An 18,823-nucleotide genomic window follows, 5' to 3' on the forward strand; every position below is an offset into this window, starting at 1 on the left:
TAATGAAGCATATTTAATCACATTGCTCTCACTAAAAATATTATTATTAATAATAATAATATTTTTCAATGCGAGCAAAACTGTTTTTATACCATTAATAAATAAAGTAAATCATTTTTAATAGTTTATTTCATCTTTATCTCATCCTTTTAAATTTTTTGTGTATGTTTTATAACGTACATAATATATTAGTACAGCAGTACATGTATATCATTTGTAAATATACATATATTGGGGGTGCATGCTCAAAAAAGTTTTACTGATAGGGGTGCGTGATCAAAAAAGTTCAGAGACCACTGTGTTACATAGCCAAAGGCACAGAGGAGTTCAGACACTGGCCTATTTCTCACTGAGGTGGTAAACCTCTGTCTGGGCTATCCCACTTCAGACTGCAGAATAACATTTTGAAAGTCCCCTGCACATAGAAAATGGGTGTGTCAAGGAGAAAGCTATGCTACAGCCCTGCTTCTTGACAACTCCATGTACAGGGATTTGAGGGGTGGAGTGGAAGAGCATTCAGTCACGTTAGTCCCAGTCTGCACTTACGCAGTCCAGCCATATTTTCATTTCAGTGAAAGCTGAGCTACTACATCTGCTCATTTGCCCAGGTTGGTAGAAACTGATTAGTTGCCATTTAGTTGAAGATCAGAAATAGGGGTTGTGATACAGTTGCAAGTGTTGAAAGCAGGGGGGAGGAATGTGTGACCCTCCAGATGTTGTTGGGCTATGATTCCCATCATCCTTCATTGGCTATTCGGGCTAGGGCTGATGGGAGTTGTAGTCCAACAGCCTCTGGAGGGCCACATATTCCCCATCCCTGGTTTAGAGTTCCTTACTGCCTTATCAGTTACGTGAACTAAGAGAGTGGCTGCTGTTTTCTCACATGCTATTGGATTGCTGCATCAGATTGACTGCTGTGTAATGTCTGAACTCAATAACATTGGATCAAGGTTTCCCATAATTCTCTTTTTCAAAAAGAAAGTTTGAGTACATCTCTGTTGGGAACTTTGTAATCTCTGTGAATTCTTCTCTCGTCACTGGGCCTAGTCTGGTCCCATTTGTTTCAGTGGGAGAATTAAGCATGAACTTAAATCTCTCCACTGAAATCAGTGAAACTGAAAATTAATTGTTGGATTTGTTTATATGCCATTTCCCCCACTCAAAATAAAGCATAAAACAGCTCACAAAGACAATAAGACAGAACATAAACAAGAATACAGCAAAGGTATTTAAAATACATACTAAATCCATTTAACACATTTCATTAATTATCCACACTAGCTAGCTAACAAGTCCACAACATTCCACCATATATATCACCCACTAAAAGGAACAATGGCAAAACTAACCACAATTAGCCAACTAAACCTTTCTTGAACACATATTACTAAAATAAGCAGCAGCAGAAAATAAATGTCAGAAATACGTTAAAATTTAAAGCAATTAAATTAATCAACATCCAGCAGCAACATTATAATAAGGATGCAGAAAGTGCAGGTGCTTTAATCTCAGTCAACATAATAGCAGCAGAAGACATGCTCACATCTTAACTGTGGCTGGATCATGCTTTATATCAGTCTTTCCCAACCTGTGTTGGACTACAAGCTCCACCATCCCCAGCCAGCATGTGAACCTCTACTAGCAGTTACCTTGGCTTCAGGCACTTTGTGCATTCACCCACCAACTACTGGGAGGTTCTGCTGGCAAAAGATCGTAGCTGCTTTCATAGAGGTGGTTTGCGCAGAGATCAGCAGATAGTGAGGCTGTTCAGACATCACGCCAAACCATGGTAGAGCCCACTAACCATCTTGCAGCAAAACTCCTAACCATCATAGCTTTGTGTGATGTCTGAACAGGGCCAGTGTAAGCATCAAAATGTTATATAGTAGAACAAGTTGCACTGTCGACCAAGACTCCGTGTAATAGGATAGAAGCTCACATGTATGCTAAGATTTGCCCAACCGCACCACACAGCGGTCACGGGTGGGGTGACATTTGCAGCCAGCCCGAGGGGGCAGGGGCTGCACACACAGCCCCAGTGCATCACGTGAAGGGGCTTTATAAGCCAAGCATGCGCCTTTCCCCGTCCTCTGACCTTCATTTGTGCAAAGTGTCACCATTTTATTTGAAACATTAACCACTGTTTATGGATGTGGTCAGCTCAGCACTGATTAATGATAGGCTAGAACCAGAGGTTACATCTGCATGAAGCAGCTGTTTTGAGTTATTCTCAGGCTGTGGATCTGGTCCACAGAGCAGGTAATAGAAGAAAGTAGAAGAGTTTACTACTTCAAATTGGTGTCCATTGCTTCCCTCAAGGCAGAAGTGGGGAACTCCTGCCTCACCTTGAGGGCTGAATTCAGTTTTGGAGGAGCTTGTGGGTAGGCGGGTAGGGGTGAACATAAAGGGGGTGCTACCCCAAATACCAAAAATACTGGCATGTTGTAGCTTGAAGCTCTTCCTGCTAGTCACTGAGCTCTTGGAGAAGAGGCTTTTCGACCTTTTAGAATGGGGGGAAGCTGCACACAAGCCAGGAAGCCACCAAATGGTCGGTGGTTGGGGGGAAAGGTGTGTGGCCTTCTGGGGAACCCCGGAGGGCCAGATTTGCCCCCTGGGCCTGAGGTTCCCCACCACTGCCTTGAGGGGTGGATTTGTGGTTGGGGGCTGCAACCTGATGCCATGTATCTGGCGTGCACAGTCTAACCATCTGTACCAGCTCCCCACCCCCATGCAGGGCTAAATGGCAGCTTTGAGAGGGTGATTTTAGATAAGAGAAGCAGTGTGGTAGGAAAGGGTTAAGCACTCCCTCCCTGAGTGCCAAGTCCCAGATCAAATTGTGTTAGGTCTAGTTTGGTCCTCACTTCAGCAAACACTTAGCTGTGCAGTGTCGGATCAAGTTAAATTACCCAGCAAAGACCTTGAGAAATGCAGAATTGAAATATAAACTTTGGGGCGGGGGGATGGCTGGGGTAGGGTGCCAGAGGAAGGGCAAGTATTCTTCGAATTTTACTGTACAAACCCAAAAATGTAACATTTGTTCTTAACTGTCACATCAACAGCAACCTACAGGGCATCTTAATCACTGAGTTCTTGCAATGGCCAGTTTGTGGCAGCTTCTACAAGTTCTTTCCATTTCTGAAGTTGTCGGATCTGCAGCTGCTCCGTTTTCTCTTGCAGCCTTGTCTTGCATGTGTTCTTTCAATTACAGAATGCTTCAGGCTTGTTGGTAAGCAAAACTTGGTTGCATTTTGCCTTCTTTGCTTAGTCTGTTCCTGTTTCTGGAGCTCTTGACTATTTCTTCTTGGAGGGCTGCTGCTGCTTCTCTTCCCAGGGGACACTTCTGTGCTTTAACAGCTGCATGATTGTCTAAGGGGAGCTGCTTTTTCCCATCACTGCAACTTCATGACAAATGCACATCCTGTTGTGTTTTTTCTTTACCTTCATACAACTGTGAAAGGCACAGAAAGTGCTCAGGAAAAGAAGCAGCAACCCAGTCTTGAGACCAAGAGAAATGATTGCTACCTCTAAGTGTTGGCATGTCGCTTGTTGCCTTGCGGTAATGCTGTGCAAGTTTATTACTTGACCTGAAGTGCGCTGCATGACAGGCAAAAATTCAAGGCAATCCTTCATGAGTCCCTACATCAGACTGTGATCGATATAGGAAATCATTCAAATTATGTCTCCACCATCTCTCAGTTTCTGTATTCAATCTCCACACAAGCGGAGTTCAAACCAGATGCATCAGAGCCTTGATTGGGATCTCTGGTGTTTTTTGCTTTGCTAATTAGTGCTTTGAAGATCAGGCATGTGGTGCTCTGGGAGAGGGTTTTATCGTTTCCCCAAGTTAATGCACTCCACCAGCCCCTGAAGCTATTAGCTGCCCAGGTGGCTGGCTGGTATACAAGAATAGTATAATCATAGCACCTCATAGCACCCTGAAGGAATTGCCCCAAATTAAATGACAAATAGAAAATTAACATGATTAACAAAGTAAGCTTTTGCTGAAAGACTGAATAGCTAAAACTACTGGGGCCTGTCATGTATTTCTGTGAAGTAGACCTGATAAGCAGGGGGAGTAGGCCTTGGTGAAGTGAAGGCCTTTTATCTGCACATTTTCACAGTTTGGATCTCTTCACTCCTTCTTGGGCAACACCCAGCCTTATCACGTGCCATCCAGCAAACTGAAGCAGCCTCACCTCACAAGGGAGTCCTCCCAGAGCAATAAGGAACTTCTCAGATAAACGTATTTGGGAAGAGAAGAAAAGAGGATGGCTAACTCCCTAGCCTGCCTGTCTCTTTATTTCAGCCTCTATCATAGGAATTGGCAAGTGGAGGCCCCCTTCAAGTGTATCAGTTTGCTCACTTGCCCACACAGATGCAGCAGTGATATGGAGGGAGTGGTGGTTGTGGCAACAGGACAAACAGGCCAACGTTTGGAGGATAGATCAAACCCATCCATGCCCTGGTCCAAATAGTCCTCCTGTAGAACTACTTGCTGACCCTGGGCTTTATAACAATCAGGTTCCTAGATAGAATTTGTAGTCTAAGGGTCAAGCTACACATTACGTTAATTACGTACTGTTAAGTAGGTTGGTTTCAGTGAAGGCTCTTTTATTTAACCCCCATGCTGCCTGTGGGTGTGGAATTTCAGGAACCGAACAGCTGAGGGGGAAAAGGTTTAAATCTCCCTTCTCAGCGAGCAGTCATCCTGATCTGGATTGGGTCCATGCACATTTGCTCTAGAGTAAAAAACAAAGCAAGCTCAGTTGCATGCTGCATAATTAATGTTACATGTGGTTTGACCCTGTGTAAACTGTCATGTGATACAGTTAGAATACAGTAGTGTAAGACGTAACCCATCTGTAAACCCAGTTCATCTCTTTTGTATGAACCCAGTATGAACTCTTTGGCCCAGAAAATTCTGTTCAGCACAATCTTCTTAAATAAATGTGTGTCCACCCCCCAACCCCTCGCTCCCCCCCCCCAAACACACACACACAGGGTCTGAAAGAAAAGAATGACCTGGGTTGCAAAATCAAAATGAGCCACCATTGTTTTCCCCTCCAGCAAGCCATGCTGCCTGGGTTCAGATGACATGACAAGCTGCATCTAGACAGTGATTATGGCGATCGCACCTAGCACATGCCACATTTTAAATAAGGCGCCATGGCTTATTTTGGTTGTGCGAACTGGCCCACTGTTTTAACATCCCTCACAGAAGCCTGGGCATCTAAATTAGCCATTCCACTTATACCAGTTCTAGATCACCCCCTTTTCCTTGAAGCTCAGAAATATGCTTAATTTCAGTATTTGGAGAGTACTGGGCTTGGGTGTGTCTATAGACTCAGGGATCTTTTCAGTGGACCTGCACCTAAGTCATACAAACAAAACTCTACACAACTTCAGGAAACTAAACCGACTTGGTTTCAAGTGTTTCAGGTGCAGCACCTTTCCACAAACCTAAGAGTAATTAAATAGGTCACCTACCCACTTACTACGTTCACATTTTTAATAATAAAAAGTAAATATACAATAATATTCAAATCCAGCATTTATTCAATTTTGGGTGATTTCTTCAATACCAATCTAGAAAGTATAAAAGTATGAGAAGCCCATGTGGGAGGAATATAAGTTCAGAAGAGTGGGCAGGCGTGTTCATCAGATAACATTTCAAAAGCATTTCCTCCAAAGTTGAGGAATGTTTTTTTTAAAACATTTATCCATTGTCAGTATTTATCTCTACTGAAGTTCTATCACATCTATGGATCTCCAATGTGCCAGGACCTCTCCACATGGTAGAAATGCTCAGACATTTCGGGATCAGATCTGCGAGAAATAAGCAAAATTATCCACCTGTCCTTGATTCCTACGTCCAAATTAGTTTTATTAATTTTTAATAAATTAGTTTTATTAAAAATATTTAATGCGGGACTTTAAAGATATGACACTGCTTATTGGCTCTTCTTTGCTACTAGATAAGAGGTAACATCTAATGTTTGTTTGATGTAGAACATTGATACCAGCAAGTTTGGCCTTAATGGAAAAACTACCACAACAAGTCTATACAGTCAGTAGTAACTCCCACTTGCAGCCCAGTGGTTTCACTTCATTTCATTTGTCACGAAGAATCCCTTTATTCAACATTTCTCCATATAGCATAAATCCTTTTGGAAATATCTGATTGCTACATAATCTGACTATACTAAATGTCTTAGTTTAGTGAACAACATTACTATATTCAACGTTATGTTCTTTTGGTACTTTCTCACTGGTATTACAAATTCTGATTTGTATGTGAATGTGTAATCTCTTTCATTTGTTAAAACTGTTTCAATAAAAATATAATTTAAATAAAAAATAAATTCCCTCACACCAGGAATGCTGACACAGATGGAGTCCACAGACTCTTAGGCGGCCCAGTGAAACCTGAAACCTGGATTTCTAAAATGTGTAGTTGTAAATAACTTATTCTAATACAGTTCTTGTCTTCATTTCTGTCCACCAGGACTCTCAGGACAGCTTGCAACAAGTCCATAAAAACAATGTAATAATTTAAAAAATATAATACACTTATAAATCACTTGAAAATCCAATAAAAACCACAATCGGCAGTAAGAGTTTTTATTTTAAAAAAGCAACAGAGATTCAAATTAAAACAAGTTTTCTGCCTTCAGAGGGTGAGAGTGACGAACCACCCAGATTCTACTAGAGTGACAAGCAATTATAGTGTGTTTAAAGCTATTTTTCTCCCATAACGGAATTTCCTGCATGCAGAGTTGACCTAGGAGTAACCTGACCTGGAGATTATAGTAAATACCACAAGGCAAAACATTAAACTTTCTGGTTCTCAAGGCAGGTACATGTTGCTGTAGGATTTTAGTCAAGCACTTTATCTGCTGGAGGCTACCTAGAGGGCAGGTCAGAAACATATACTGTCTATTTATATCCACCATTTAAAATTCAGCCCTGGTTATTTTACAGCAGCTGCCTATTTTGTTGTTATATGTTGGCCTCTGGCTGGGATTAACCAGAGCCATTTTAATTACTATTTTTGCATTTAAAAGTAATTAAACCAAGGCAGAGACATCAAATGGCTATTAGTCAGATATATTATCTCCAGTATCAGAAGCAGTATGTTTCTGAATACCAGTTGATGGGGAACATAAACAGGAGGATGCAGTTGGGCTCATGTCCTGCTTCTGGGCTTCCCATAGGCATCTGGTTGGCCACAGTGGGGAAGAGAATGCTGGTCTGAAGCAGCACAGCTCTTCTTATGTCCGTAACTATAAGAACATAGGAAGCTGTCTTACACTGAGTCAGCCCGTGGATTCATCTAGCTCAGTATTGTCTACACTAACTGGGTTTCAGGCAGGGATCTTTTGCAACCCTACCCAGAAATGCTGTGGACTGAGCATTTTGCACGCAAGACATTCTGGGGGCTGCAGGGCTGGGTGGTGACAGGAGGTGGGGCAAGTGAGCACAGCTTAAGATGACACATGAACATCACCTCTGGTTTATCCTGAGCTGTTCCAAACACGAATTCCCCTTCCTCAGGACTACAGAATGCATTGTGTTTTCCTTACAGAAAGTGTTCAATTATTGGTAAAGGCAGACATAATGTTTTAAAACCACTGAGACCTATTTAAAAGTACAATGCAGAACATGTTTCTCTCCCCAGGGTGAGCTTTGAAGAACTGGTTCTGCAAGCTTGCAGTGGGGTTCCATTTGAGTCTGTTGGTAACATCCTTGACATCCCAACTGGTGTCTCTTCTCAGTTGGATATTTTAAAAATAAGGTGATGTGTGAATGTGTCTGTATCTAAAGTTATAGTATAAAGTTAAGTTTAAGAGGAGGACAACCTACCTGAAGCATTATGGGGGGAGGCCAGATTGACAGCTGTGTTTGACTTGGTGATACATAAATGTGTAAGGCAAGTTGTTAAGTCAGGATGGCACCATAACTAATAAACCTGCTGTATTCACTGTTAAAATGTTACATCTGTTTTAATGTTTAAATGGAAAACTCCACCTGTCACCATTACACTTGAAGCTTGGAAATGACAAGCCCTTTAAAATATTATTTTTCTAAGCATTATAGAGGACAAATCTGATAATACTTCAGTTGGTGAATTCTCCCTGTACAGTTCTTCTGCATCAGTTTCTTCAATCTATCTTCTGCCAGAGACATTTAAAGGCAGAAAAGTATTCTTAGATGGTTGCCAGTCTGAAATCACCAGATCAGTTTATTCCGATCCTCAGTTGCTTGTATTAATTGTGATATTAACTTTCTCCTTCCAAGTCCTTTGGTACTTCATATTCTGAAGCATTTGCCATTGACGAGGACTGGAAAAGGTCAGAACTTTATGAACCTGGTGTTTCATGAACAGGTAGTCCTAGCACAAAAGCAATAATGACTTTCAAGAAATGTGCTTTCACAGGGACAAAAGAAGTTCTTAAGTGTGTATATTATTAGCCCCATAAGCCAGCCCTGAATATTTTAGCTACAATGCATTCTGGAATTCAGTACAATACCTGTCAAGCAGTGGGTGTAGAAACAAATGGCTTAATTTCAGGATCTGTTCTTCTATACAAAGGCAGATATATGTGACCATATGACATGCTTGATAAGCACCCAAGTCCAAAGAAATGTTATACGCATTCTTTCAAGAGTAGTTTGCGTAGTACTGTTATATTTGGTTTCTGTGTCCATTCTGCAAAAATGGATGAAGAGAAAGATTTGCAGCGGAAGTAGGAGTCTTAGTGAGAAGAGGCACACCTTTGTAGAGCAGAGGTTTTGAAGTTCAGTCTGATTTATTTCAGGGCAAGCTCTGAAAAAAACGTTCTGTAGTTTTTTGGAGTTGGTTCAACTCAAATACGGAAAACACAGCTGTGGATGACGCCAGTTGGCTAGCGCAGCTTCCTTGCCAATCTTTGGAGTGGTCTTGCCAGTTTAGCTTTTCTTTTTTAATAAAGTGACTGACGAAGGAACAGTTAAACATTGTATGTGTCCTGCCTTTTTTAAAAGGCCTTCCTGAACCATGAGAGAAGGGGACAAGGCTGATAGAAGAACCAGCATTCAATTTGTTTGTAAATCGTTGCGTGAAACAAGTTTCAACGTCAGGCTTAAGTTCAGTCACCCTATGGGTGAAAAACATGCTGTGGTCACTGCTGTAATGTTATGTCTATCTTCTCCCTCTAAAAACAGGAATATATTGGGCTTGGTTATATGTAACGGTACCTTTAAAGTTTTGCAGAGACTTTACACACCAGAATATTTCAACTCAGAATTGGCTATATATGACAAATGTGATTTTTGACAAGTAGACATCAAGCAGCATTCTGAGTACTTTGCTTAAAAAAGAAAAAGAAAAAAAAGTGGGATATAAATTCTGCACCAAGAAAAAGTGAACTCCGCAAAGGTATAAATTGTTCAAAATTAGGGGTTGCCTTTTTTTCACAATTAACTCTGTTTCTACTAGTCATGGGGAAGAGTCAGGAAGTGTGCAGGGGGCTCAGCCACCATCCCCGGACTGCTGGAACCCTGATTCTGCCACTCCTTTCATTTCAGAGGGTTGCTGTTCATGCTCACACACTCTCAGGTTTGCTGCTGTAGGAGGCTAGAGGCCTGCCAAAATTCTCAAGAAGCTGAATTCTGGTTTTCTGGCCAGAAAAATACACAGTCTGTCAGGGAATCCTTTGTTGATAGTCTCCAGCATTTCCCCTCTAGAGGGCAAGATTTCATCACATTTGAGGAAGTGGCTCTAACTGTGGGGTCCTGCCCCCCCCACCCCTTCCCAGAGAACAAGACACTTGAAGGGGAGAGGAAGTTAGGGGGGTTCTGCAGCCAGAGGCAGATTCCTCCCAGCAGTAGAATATCTGTGCTGTGGCCACCAAAGCTGTTCTGCTAAATATGGAAGCTACAGAGAGGCTGGGAATATACTGGAGCTTCTTCCCTGGTTGGCTGGAACAGGTGGAATCATTATTTTCCCTCTCAAACCTGAACAGAATCTGCTGCGTTATTTGAAAATCTTTTCTAATCCAAAACCAGAAATGAACCAAAACGTTGCCAGTTCAGAATAAGGGCCTACCTCTGGTTTCCATTTCAATTCACTTACTTTGCTCACCAATATAAATAGGGATATTTGTCCAGTATGCAACTTCTTTGAACACCTGTTTGGTAGTTGGTAACTGTTTGGTTACCAACTACCTAGGGAGGTGGTGGGCTCTCCCACACTGGAGGCGTTCAAGACGAGGCTGGACAGCCATCTGTCAGGGATGCTCTAACTTGGATTCCTGCATTGAGCAGGGGGTTGGACTCGATGGCCTTGTAGGCCCCTTCCAACCCTACTATTCTATGATTCTATTATTCTAATCACAGTTTGCAGTAGGGAATATTCATCTTAGAAAACGTTAAAAGTTCTACCTACATACCAACACCTGTCTAAAGTCTTCTATTACTATTGCAGTGGTAGGTTTTACAGCAAAATGCCCATCATATATGTTCCAATCTCCCTGTTGACCAGAGACAGTTCCTGTTTTCTCGCATGTGTGCCTATTTTGGTTTGGGGGGAGATTTTAGTGATGCCTTTTGAAAACGTGTGAGGGTGCTTTCAGGAAGACAGCTCCTAGGGCTACCAATCAAAAGGCATTGTGCAGCAGCTGTCTTTTCCTCCAGAACAGATTTGTTATGGTAAGACAAAAGCAGAAAGAAGCAGTGGGGAAACAGGAGAGTTACAAATGGAAGACAACAATGTCTGGACCCCCGTGAGGCTGTGCAAATAAAAGCCTCCTCTTAGTGAATGTACAGGTACATTTTGATCTACAAGGTTCCCTTTCACCCCAGAGCCACCTATTCAGATAACAAATGTTGCTGGATGTGTGAGTTGCAGCTACTCTTTAATACACACAGCTTGATCCATTGTGAGATTTTAAACATTCTATTTTACTCCCTCGAGGTTGCAGGGTGGGGGAGTTGAAAAAGGAAATGGTTATTTACCTTGTTTCAGAAGCTGTAGCAGGGACAGGCTGTAGTAGAGAGAGTCAAAGAAGACAGGATGCAGCCAGCAAAGGAGAGCCTTCAGCAAAGTGTAGTTTGTATGTGCCTAGGAGTGTTGGCTATTGGACAGCTGGTCCATGATGAAAGGTAACGATGTTATGTGTATCTTCACCTGGGAAATATTGGAAGGTATGGCATCCTTATGATGTGAGTATGGCAAGAGGACATCTACATTGCAAGGTCCCCTGGAGACATAGGGCATCTCTGTGTGGGATCCGTGTCAGGATGGATAAGACCTCCCAGTGTCGGGAGTGGAACGTAGGCTTTGCTCTCGTCCGAACGGTGTCCCCCAAATGCAGTGCTTTAATTTTTCCACAGGGGTGAAAGGGCTACTTCTGTTTGTTTGTTTGTTTAGGTTTTCTTTTTATCCCATCTCTCCTCTATAATAGCCCTCAAGGTGGCTTACAACTCCTGTTAAAGACTAATTAACAGCCTAAAAACAAATTAAGCAGAGCAAATACAGCAGAGTGAAGTACAGATGAACAACAATTCTAATATTAATTGGCAAACCATGATAGACCTAACCTGGCATCTAAAACATAATGACAGCAGCAGGTGACTTTGCCTGGGGAGGGAATTCCACACGTGGGGTGCCACCACAGGAAAGGCCTTCTCTCCAGTAGTCATTTGCCCTTCCTGTGATAGCAGAGGCATCTGGAGAGGGGCCTCTGTTGAACCATTCATTTCTATGGGAGAAAGTAAAGCGATGCTCTCAGGGACACTGTTGGCATGGGAAATACAACCTGTTTCCTCCCCGTTCCAGTCACTGAGAATCCCATTTGCTCCTTCCTTCATAGCCCCATCTCTTCATCTGCATTACCCCTGTCCTGGGTTCTGCTTCTTGGTCATGCTCAAGTGTGAAGAATATCGCCAATAGGGTTAGGTGGACGGAAGATGGCTGGCCAGCTGGAAGGCTAATAATACATGTATGTATGTTCACCTCTACAGGCTTAAATATCTACTCTGCTTCTTCAACCAGTGCACCTACTATCAACACACCTACTCCCTCAAAATTAGTTACCTCAGGAAGAACAGAATCTGATGATCAAACTGCTACATCCAATGACAGCACTTTATTGAGCACCATGCCAGTAACTGCTGCATCAGCCACCCTGTCCCTTAGGACCACATTGGGACTTACAGAACAGAACCACATCACAGTTCCTACTGTCGCTGCCTCAACAGTGGACATTTTGGCTACAACCCCCCTATCAAGAACACTGAATGTTTCAACAGCTAATTCATCACCACAGTCAAGCACTGGATTAAAAAGTACAGAACGCACAGTGGCCTCTGTGACTTCAGTTGCTAGCCTGACAACAGATACCATTCCCCCCTCAGAAACCCCAGCAGTCACCCCTTCGCATAATAGGAGTGTGTCATCCACCATTGTTGCTTCAACTGTTGTTACAAACCTTAGCACAACTGTTGTTACCCAATTGCCAGCCTCAAAAACAATAGCAGTAACTGTGACCACAAGCAAGAAACTCCCTACAGAAGAGGCAACATCTAGAGAGACTCCTGGGGCACCCACCTCCCCAGGCCCCATAGAAGGGCTGACATCTTCGCAAGTGACATTAGCAAGTAAAGCCACCCCAGAGACCTCCCTCGCTGATGGCACCACTTCCTCTGCAGGGGTAACTATGCAAGAGGTTCCACATGCTTTGAGTTCAGGTGAGCCTTACTGGTTTTGTTGCTTTTTCCCTGTTATTTTGAAGTATAAGGCAGAAGTAAATGTTGCTTTTTAAGTAATCAGAAAGGCAAGTCAGATTTTATATCCCACCCAAAATCCGGCAGTGCAAAAGGAGGCATACCCTGCAAACAATATTCTCCCATGTTCTAAGCCTCTGTGAGCAAAATCACAGTAGTCATGGGCAGTGGGGAAGATATGCCATTAGGGAATTCCAAGATAGCTGTAATTTAGAGTTAGAAAAGATGCATGACACTTAAAAGTGGCACATTTATGACAGCATAGTCTAGCCCTTTGAAATTTCCATTCCTTTCTTGCATTTCCCTAATGGGCGAATGTGCATATCATATAGCAGGAACCCCTATGTCCCCCCAAAATAAGTCCTTTTGGAGTCTGAATAATCAATATTCTTACTAGTGTTTAGCCTTGCTGGTGTTTATCCTCAAGTTTTTGTTGTCAAAGCACATTCTAAAAACTTTTATTTACACTTAGGGTGCAATCCTATGCATGCATAGACAGAAATAAGTCCTACAACTAGCTCTGGCTAAGCATGCATAGGATTGCCTGGTTAAAAATCTTAATGTTCTGACCTAACTTAAATGCTGGATGTTGAGACTCTGAGCTATAAATAGGCCTTCTGAGGGGAGGGAGAGACTGTTCAACTGGGGCAGGGGCCTGAGGTGGTATTTGCCAGCCCAACTGCCTGCCTCTTTCTCCTGGAATCCTTCCTACCCCTTGTTTAAACCATAAGCAGATGTGATTTATTCAAACCTATTTTGGGGCACTAACTGATCCTAAACTTTGACTTTGGGCCAGTCACAGACTCAGCCCAACCTACCTCACAGGGTTGTTGTTGTGAGGATAAAATAGAGAGGTGGAGGATAATGTAAGTTCCTTGGAAAGGCAGGAGGAAAAAAGGCAGAATATAAATGCAATAAATAAACAAACACACACAAATATTCCGTTCTTTCTAGTTAGGCAATTTAGGAGCATGCAAAAACCAAACACACCTGAAAGCTTTGGTAGGATGAAGCGTGCCCGTACTAGTTTTTGCTTACCACTCGTGTGAAGGAATTATTATTGCCCACATAATATCAGTGGTTATGAGGACAAACAGTCTGTATGCCCACAATGGCAACTTAAAAGAACCGCTGTCATTACCACTGCAGGAGCCTTCGTATTTGGGCTTTATCTTTTAAAGGGGAGAGACAAGGGGGAAGAGACCATGTAAAGAACCTCCAGTACTCAAGAGATGGAATTTCATTCACTACAAGGGTCCATGTACCCAAGTCCTTTTCCAGTGGAGATGTTTTTTCTTCCTTTTTTACGAAGTTCAAGATGAAAATGGGAAGGGGGAAGCTTAAATTCCACCCTCCTGAATCACCATGGTCCTGATTCGAATTAGGGCTGCACGCAGTTACACAGTGGTAGGTAAGCCAATCTGCTACGTGTGATTTAAAGACTTATCTAGTTTGGCCCTGAGCTAGTATAAAAGCTGGAGTAGCATTTAGACACACATAAGAGCATGAACTTTGTACTCAGAAGTACACAGATCAAATCTCATAGCCATGACGACACTTAATGGCTCTAGGCAAGCAGCTATTCTCTCAGCATCACCCCTGCCATTTATGAAAGGTGGATAATAATACTGGCCTGTGTGAAGTACTTGAAATGCATTATGTCAGTGCTATTTATGATGATAATGATAATGTGGCAGTGCTTAATTAAGTCCCAACTCTGTTTTCTTAATCTGACATTTCTAAAGAATTGTTTGACCAAGCTGAAGTATAAAAACAACACGTTTATTCAGACTTAATTTTTTACAAATTGCAGGATTTGGAGGTGGTGCCTAATTCCAGATCCCATTCTTATAGCTCTCTCTCTGTGCTAAAATCTTCCTTGGACTACCACATTTCCTGCATTAGAGGGCAGCATGCAAATGTGCTGTATTGAATTATAATGATGAAAAATATCTGGCGAGTTGAAGATGGAGCTGTGGTAACTGAGCATTCAACCTGTGTGCATCTCTTTTCCTGTGCAGGAAGCATTGCAGCTATTACTATAACAGTGATTGCAGTGGTTCTGTTGGTGTTTGGCATAGCCGCATTTCTGAAAATCAGGTAAGAATTGGCACCCGCTTATTTAGAGAAGAGGCAGTAGTAGTTCCTTGGGGGGAGGCCAGCTTCTCAGCTATTGCTCCGAGTTGAAAGTGGAAGAGCCTGTAGAACATTCACTTTCTGAACCATCTCATTTTCATTCACTGAAAGGGATCATACAACTTCAACTATTTTCCCCACCTTTTAAGCCCCCTTCTCTGTTAACACCCCTTTTCTCTGTAGCCCATAACATGTGCACTATTCTTTCTCTGCATCACTAAACTCCCTCCTCTTCTGCCTCCATCCCTTAGCAGCTGCTGCCGCTACTACACATGCGCACACATTCTTTCTCTTTCACCCTCTGCACCAGCAGCAGCACCAGCCGGCATCACCATCTGTTGTTTTCCCTCTTTTTCTGTTACTTCACCCACAGATCTGTCTGCATACCATCTGTTACCCCTCTTTTTCTCTCCACACCCCTAGCGCTCTCTTCTGTCTTTGCACCCTCATCTGTTACCCCCAACAGATCTCCACCGCCACAGGTCTTTCTGTGACCCCATCTCTTCATTCCCCCTTTCTCTGCTTTCCGTTATTCTGCATCCACTTACTCACCTTTATTCCTACCAATGGGAGCTTCCCTCCAGAGGCAAGTAGCACCCATGGGCAGGGGGCAATTTCTGTTGAGACCTCAGCAGGTCTCAACAATGGTTAAACCCACCCTACCTGAATGCCACAATCCCAGTCTGGATCCACCACCCCGGCTGCATTTGTTCTTTACGTTTAATGCCTTGCATAGCTTGGCCCTGAGCTCTTTCGGGGTGGGAGGGGGAAGCGAGCTCCTTGCAGCTTTGGGGTCTGATGCTGAGGCAGGGTGACCTTCCCTTTGCTGATGTTCTTCCTGAACCCCATTCAGCAGGTGGACATGCTGCAAGAACTATGACGAGGGGGTTATTTGTTAATCACAGTTTGATCTCTCAAGGCAACACTTCCTTGACAAGCACTGTTGGATGTCTGATCAGCCTGGTAGTTTACGTAATAAAGGAGAGAGGGAGGAGACAGGATGCCAGAGGGATTTCTTTCCCAGCCATGTGTTCTAGGGCTCCCTCTCTCCATGCTGTGCAGGGTGAATAGCAATGCCTGAGAAGGAGGCCCAGTAATAAGCGTAGGCTGAGCAGAGTAAATTGCTGTTTCTTTTTCCTCCTCAGGCATTCTTCTTACGGACGACTCTTTGATGATCATGACTATGGATCCTGGGGAAACTACAACAACCCTCTCTATGATGACTCTTAATCAAAGAACGTTAATCAAGCCAAAAACTCTCCTTATATTTATGAAGCACCTATTTCACCAATAGCGCCATGGCCTGATATGATATACTTCTACATACAACTCCCGTGTTTTTCCTTCTCCAGCTGTTTCTTCTGATGAACCATCCCAGTTTCAGTACAGGCCAAATCCCACAAAATGAAATGGACCAAAGTGAAGCTTACAGCAACAAACCAGGCAAAGGCTGGAATCTGTACCCACAGGAATATTGCTCATAGGCATACTAAGTCCAAATCTTACGTTATATAATGTTGTTAGGATCTCTGCAAAAGGAGGAAACTCCATGGAAGGTTTCTATATCAGTACTGCTGTGGCTGCTGAGTTCCCAGCAACTTGTTTATGACCAGTGAAGCTTTAGTGGGAGATCTGCTAGGCAGAAAGAATGCGGCCTCTTTAGTAGTCAGTTAGCAAATGTTTGTGGTAGAGGTTGCTGAGGAGGGAATCTCATAAGATTAATAAGAGATCTTGGCTCTTTATTGCCTTTACCAGGTTGGTCTCCTTATGAGAGTGTTCACATTTAGAAAGGTTGGAACAAACTGATACTACACTGAAGTTCTTGTTAAGTGTTTTGTTACGGATCTACTTCAACTCAAAGGGCGAACTACACAGAGCTGCTGCTATAAATGGCAGCCCCGTGTCATGTTCCCTGCTGCACCTAGCAACAGGCAACCTGATGCTTTCCAGATGTTTTGGACTACAACCACCATAATCCCTGGCCATTGGCCATGCTGGCTGGGGCTTATAGACATTGTAGTCCAAAACGCCTGGAGGGCACTAGGTTGCCTATGACCTGTCATTTGTCTAAGTGTCCTTCCACCAGTGGCAGCAAATGATATGGAGCAGGGATAGTGAAGTGCACACTATAACGATGTCAGAACCGGTAAGCTGAGCTAGAACATTACTGAGGTGGAGAAGGTGAATTCAACCTCGTGCAGCAGCCCTGCGTTTTTTCTAACACACAGTTCTGTCCTAAGACTGCTGAGGGGGAACACAGATTGATGAAGCCTTGCTGTATCAGAGCTAGGGATGCACAAAAGTCACTTACCTGGTCTCGCAGCTTGCTTTGCGGTGGGGGGGAGGCCTTTGCTGCTCCCCCCGAAGTTCAGGCCGGGGGGGAGGCTTCCCGCCTCGCCCGGCCGAAATTCAGGCTGGGGGGGAGAAGCGTCCCGTCTCCCCGGCCGCGAACTTCTAAAGAAAAAAAAAAACTCCCCTGTGATAGGCTACGTAACAATTAACGTAGCCTATCACGGCTAGATCTGCAAAGTCAGCTGTGATAGGCTACGTTAATCGTCACGTAGCCTATCACGGGTGACTTTGGGAAGAAAAAAAAAAGCGTGTACGCAAATGGCGGCCCCCATAGGGAGCTGCCATTCGCATTCCTTATTTGGTCCCTGTAGTCTACGTAAAGATTTACGTAGACTACGGCGAAAATAAGGGCAACGCTATTTGCGTTGTCCTTATTTTCGCCGTAGTCTACGTAAATCTTTACGTAGACTACAGGGACCAAATAAGGAACGCGAATGGCGGCTCCCTATGGGGGCCGCCATTAGCCATACGCGCTTTTTTTTTTTTTTAAGCCACCCATGATAGGCTACGTGACGATTAACGTAGCCTATCACGGCTGACTTTGCAAATCTAGCTGTGATAGGCTACGTTAATCGTTATGTAGCCTATCACAGGGGCGTTCGTGGTTTTTTTACTTTTCTTGTAATGGCGGCGATGGCGGCAGCCGGTCAAAAGACTGGCTGCCGCCCCCGCCCCTGCCCCTTACGAAGACCTGCCGAACCGCCGCCGGGACCCGCTGCCGGGAGGGGCATTCGTGAAAGGTAAGTCCCATCCCGGGCGGGGGGGCGGAGAATTTCTCCCCGAACAACCTTCGGAGGACCGAATGCGTTGGCACTCGGCCCCCCGAAGTTTCGGGGAGAAATTCTCCCCCATCCCTAACAGAGCCCCCTACAGCATAAAGCAATTACCATCCGGGAGATTGTTTTTGGAAGGTTATAATGATGAACCATGTGCCCTTGTACCTAGAACACCTTGCTCTGAAGCCTCTTTTGAGAGTAAAGTTATTGTTGTCTCCTAAATACAGAGGACCTGATGCTATGATCTTTAATAAAGTTCATTTTGCTTGGAATCGGTGAAAAAGCAAGCTGTTTTTAAAAGAGTATATTTACATAAAGAGCACATTTACATAGTTACATGATTTCCAAAGAAAAACACTAGTTACAGCATTATATTATTCACTTCATTCTTATCGACCAAGCAAAAAACAAACCAGATAAGACCTGGAAAAACAAATGTTCAAAGGCACTTTCATACCTGAAGCTTGTACTTAATTTAGTACAGTTTACACACTTTTAGGAATATTAGATAAGTAGGTTGTCACCTTAGAGCTCCTCTGTGCACAGATGAATGCACATTCACATAATCAGAAAGCAGCAGCAGAAGAATTTGTAACCCAATGGGCACTCCAGCCAATGTAAATGGATACTTTAAGCAGAACGTGAAGAAAACCCTCTGAGACAATCCACTTACCTGGGAGTAAGCCCAAATGAACTCAACTACACTTACTTCAGAGTAAACAAAGAATTACTGTGCGAGATTACAGGATTGAAATTAACTCCCTTTCAGCTTTTCAAGCAAAGGTTGCTAACAT

General features: G+C 43.3%; 1 protein-coding gene across 1 annotated transcript in view; it reads left to right on the plus strand.

Annotated features, from left to right (window-relative positions):
* Positions 1 to 17,548, plus strand: part of PARM1 (prostate androgen-regulated mucin-like protein 1) — a 33,253-nt gene extending 15,705 nt beyond the window's left edge. Inside the window, exons 2-4 of the mRNA XM_084857474.1 lie at positions 12,004 to 12,729; positions 14,787 to 14,865; positions 16,047 to 17,548. Of these exons, the coding sequence (XP_084713600.1) occupies positions 12,004 to 12,729; positions 14,787 to 14,865; positions 16,047 to 16,131 (890 nt within the window). The 3' untranslated portion in view covers positions 16,132 to 17,548. The remainder of the gene's footprint in view (positions 1 to 12,003; positions 12,730 to 14,786; positions 14,866 to 16,046) is intronic.
* The last annotated feature ends 1,275 nt before the right edge of the window (positions 17,549 to 18,823 follow it).

This window comes from Heloderma suspectum, chromosome 5 (assembly GCF_057233095.1).
Source record: "Heloderma suspectum isolate Gila_16-S chromosome 5, 16-S_ref, whole genome shotgun sequence".
In the NCBI taxonomy this organism is placed as follows: Eukaryota; Metazoa; Chordata; class Lepidosauria; order Squamata; family Helodermatidae; genus Heloderma; species Heloderma suspectum.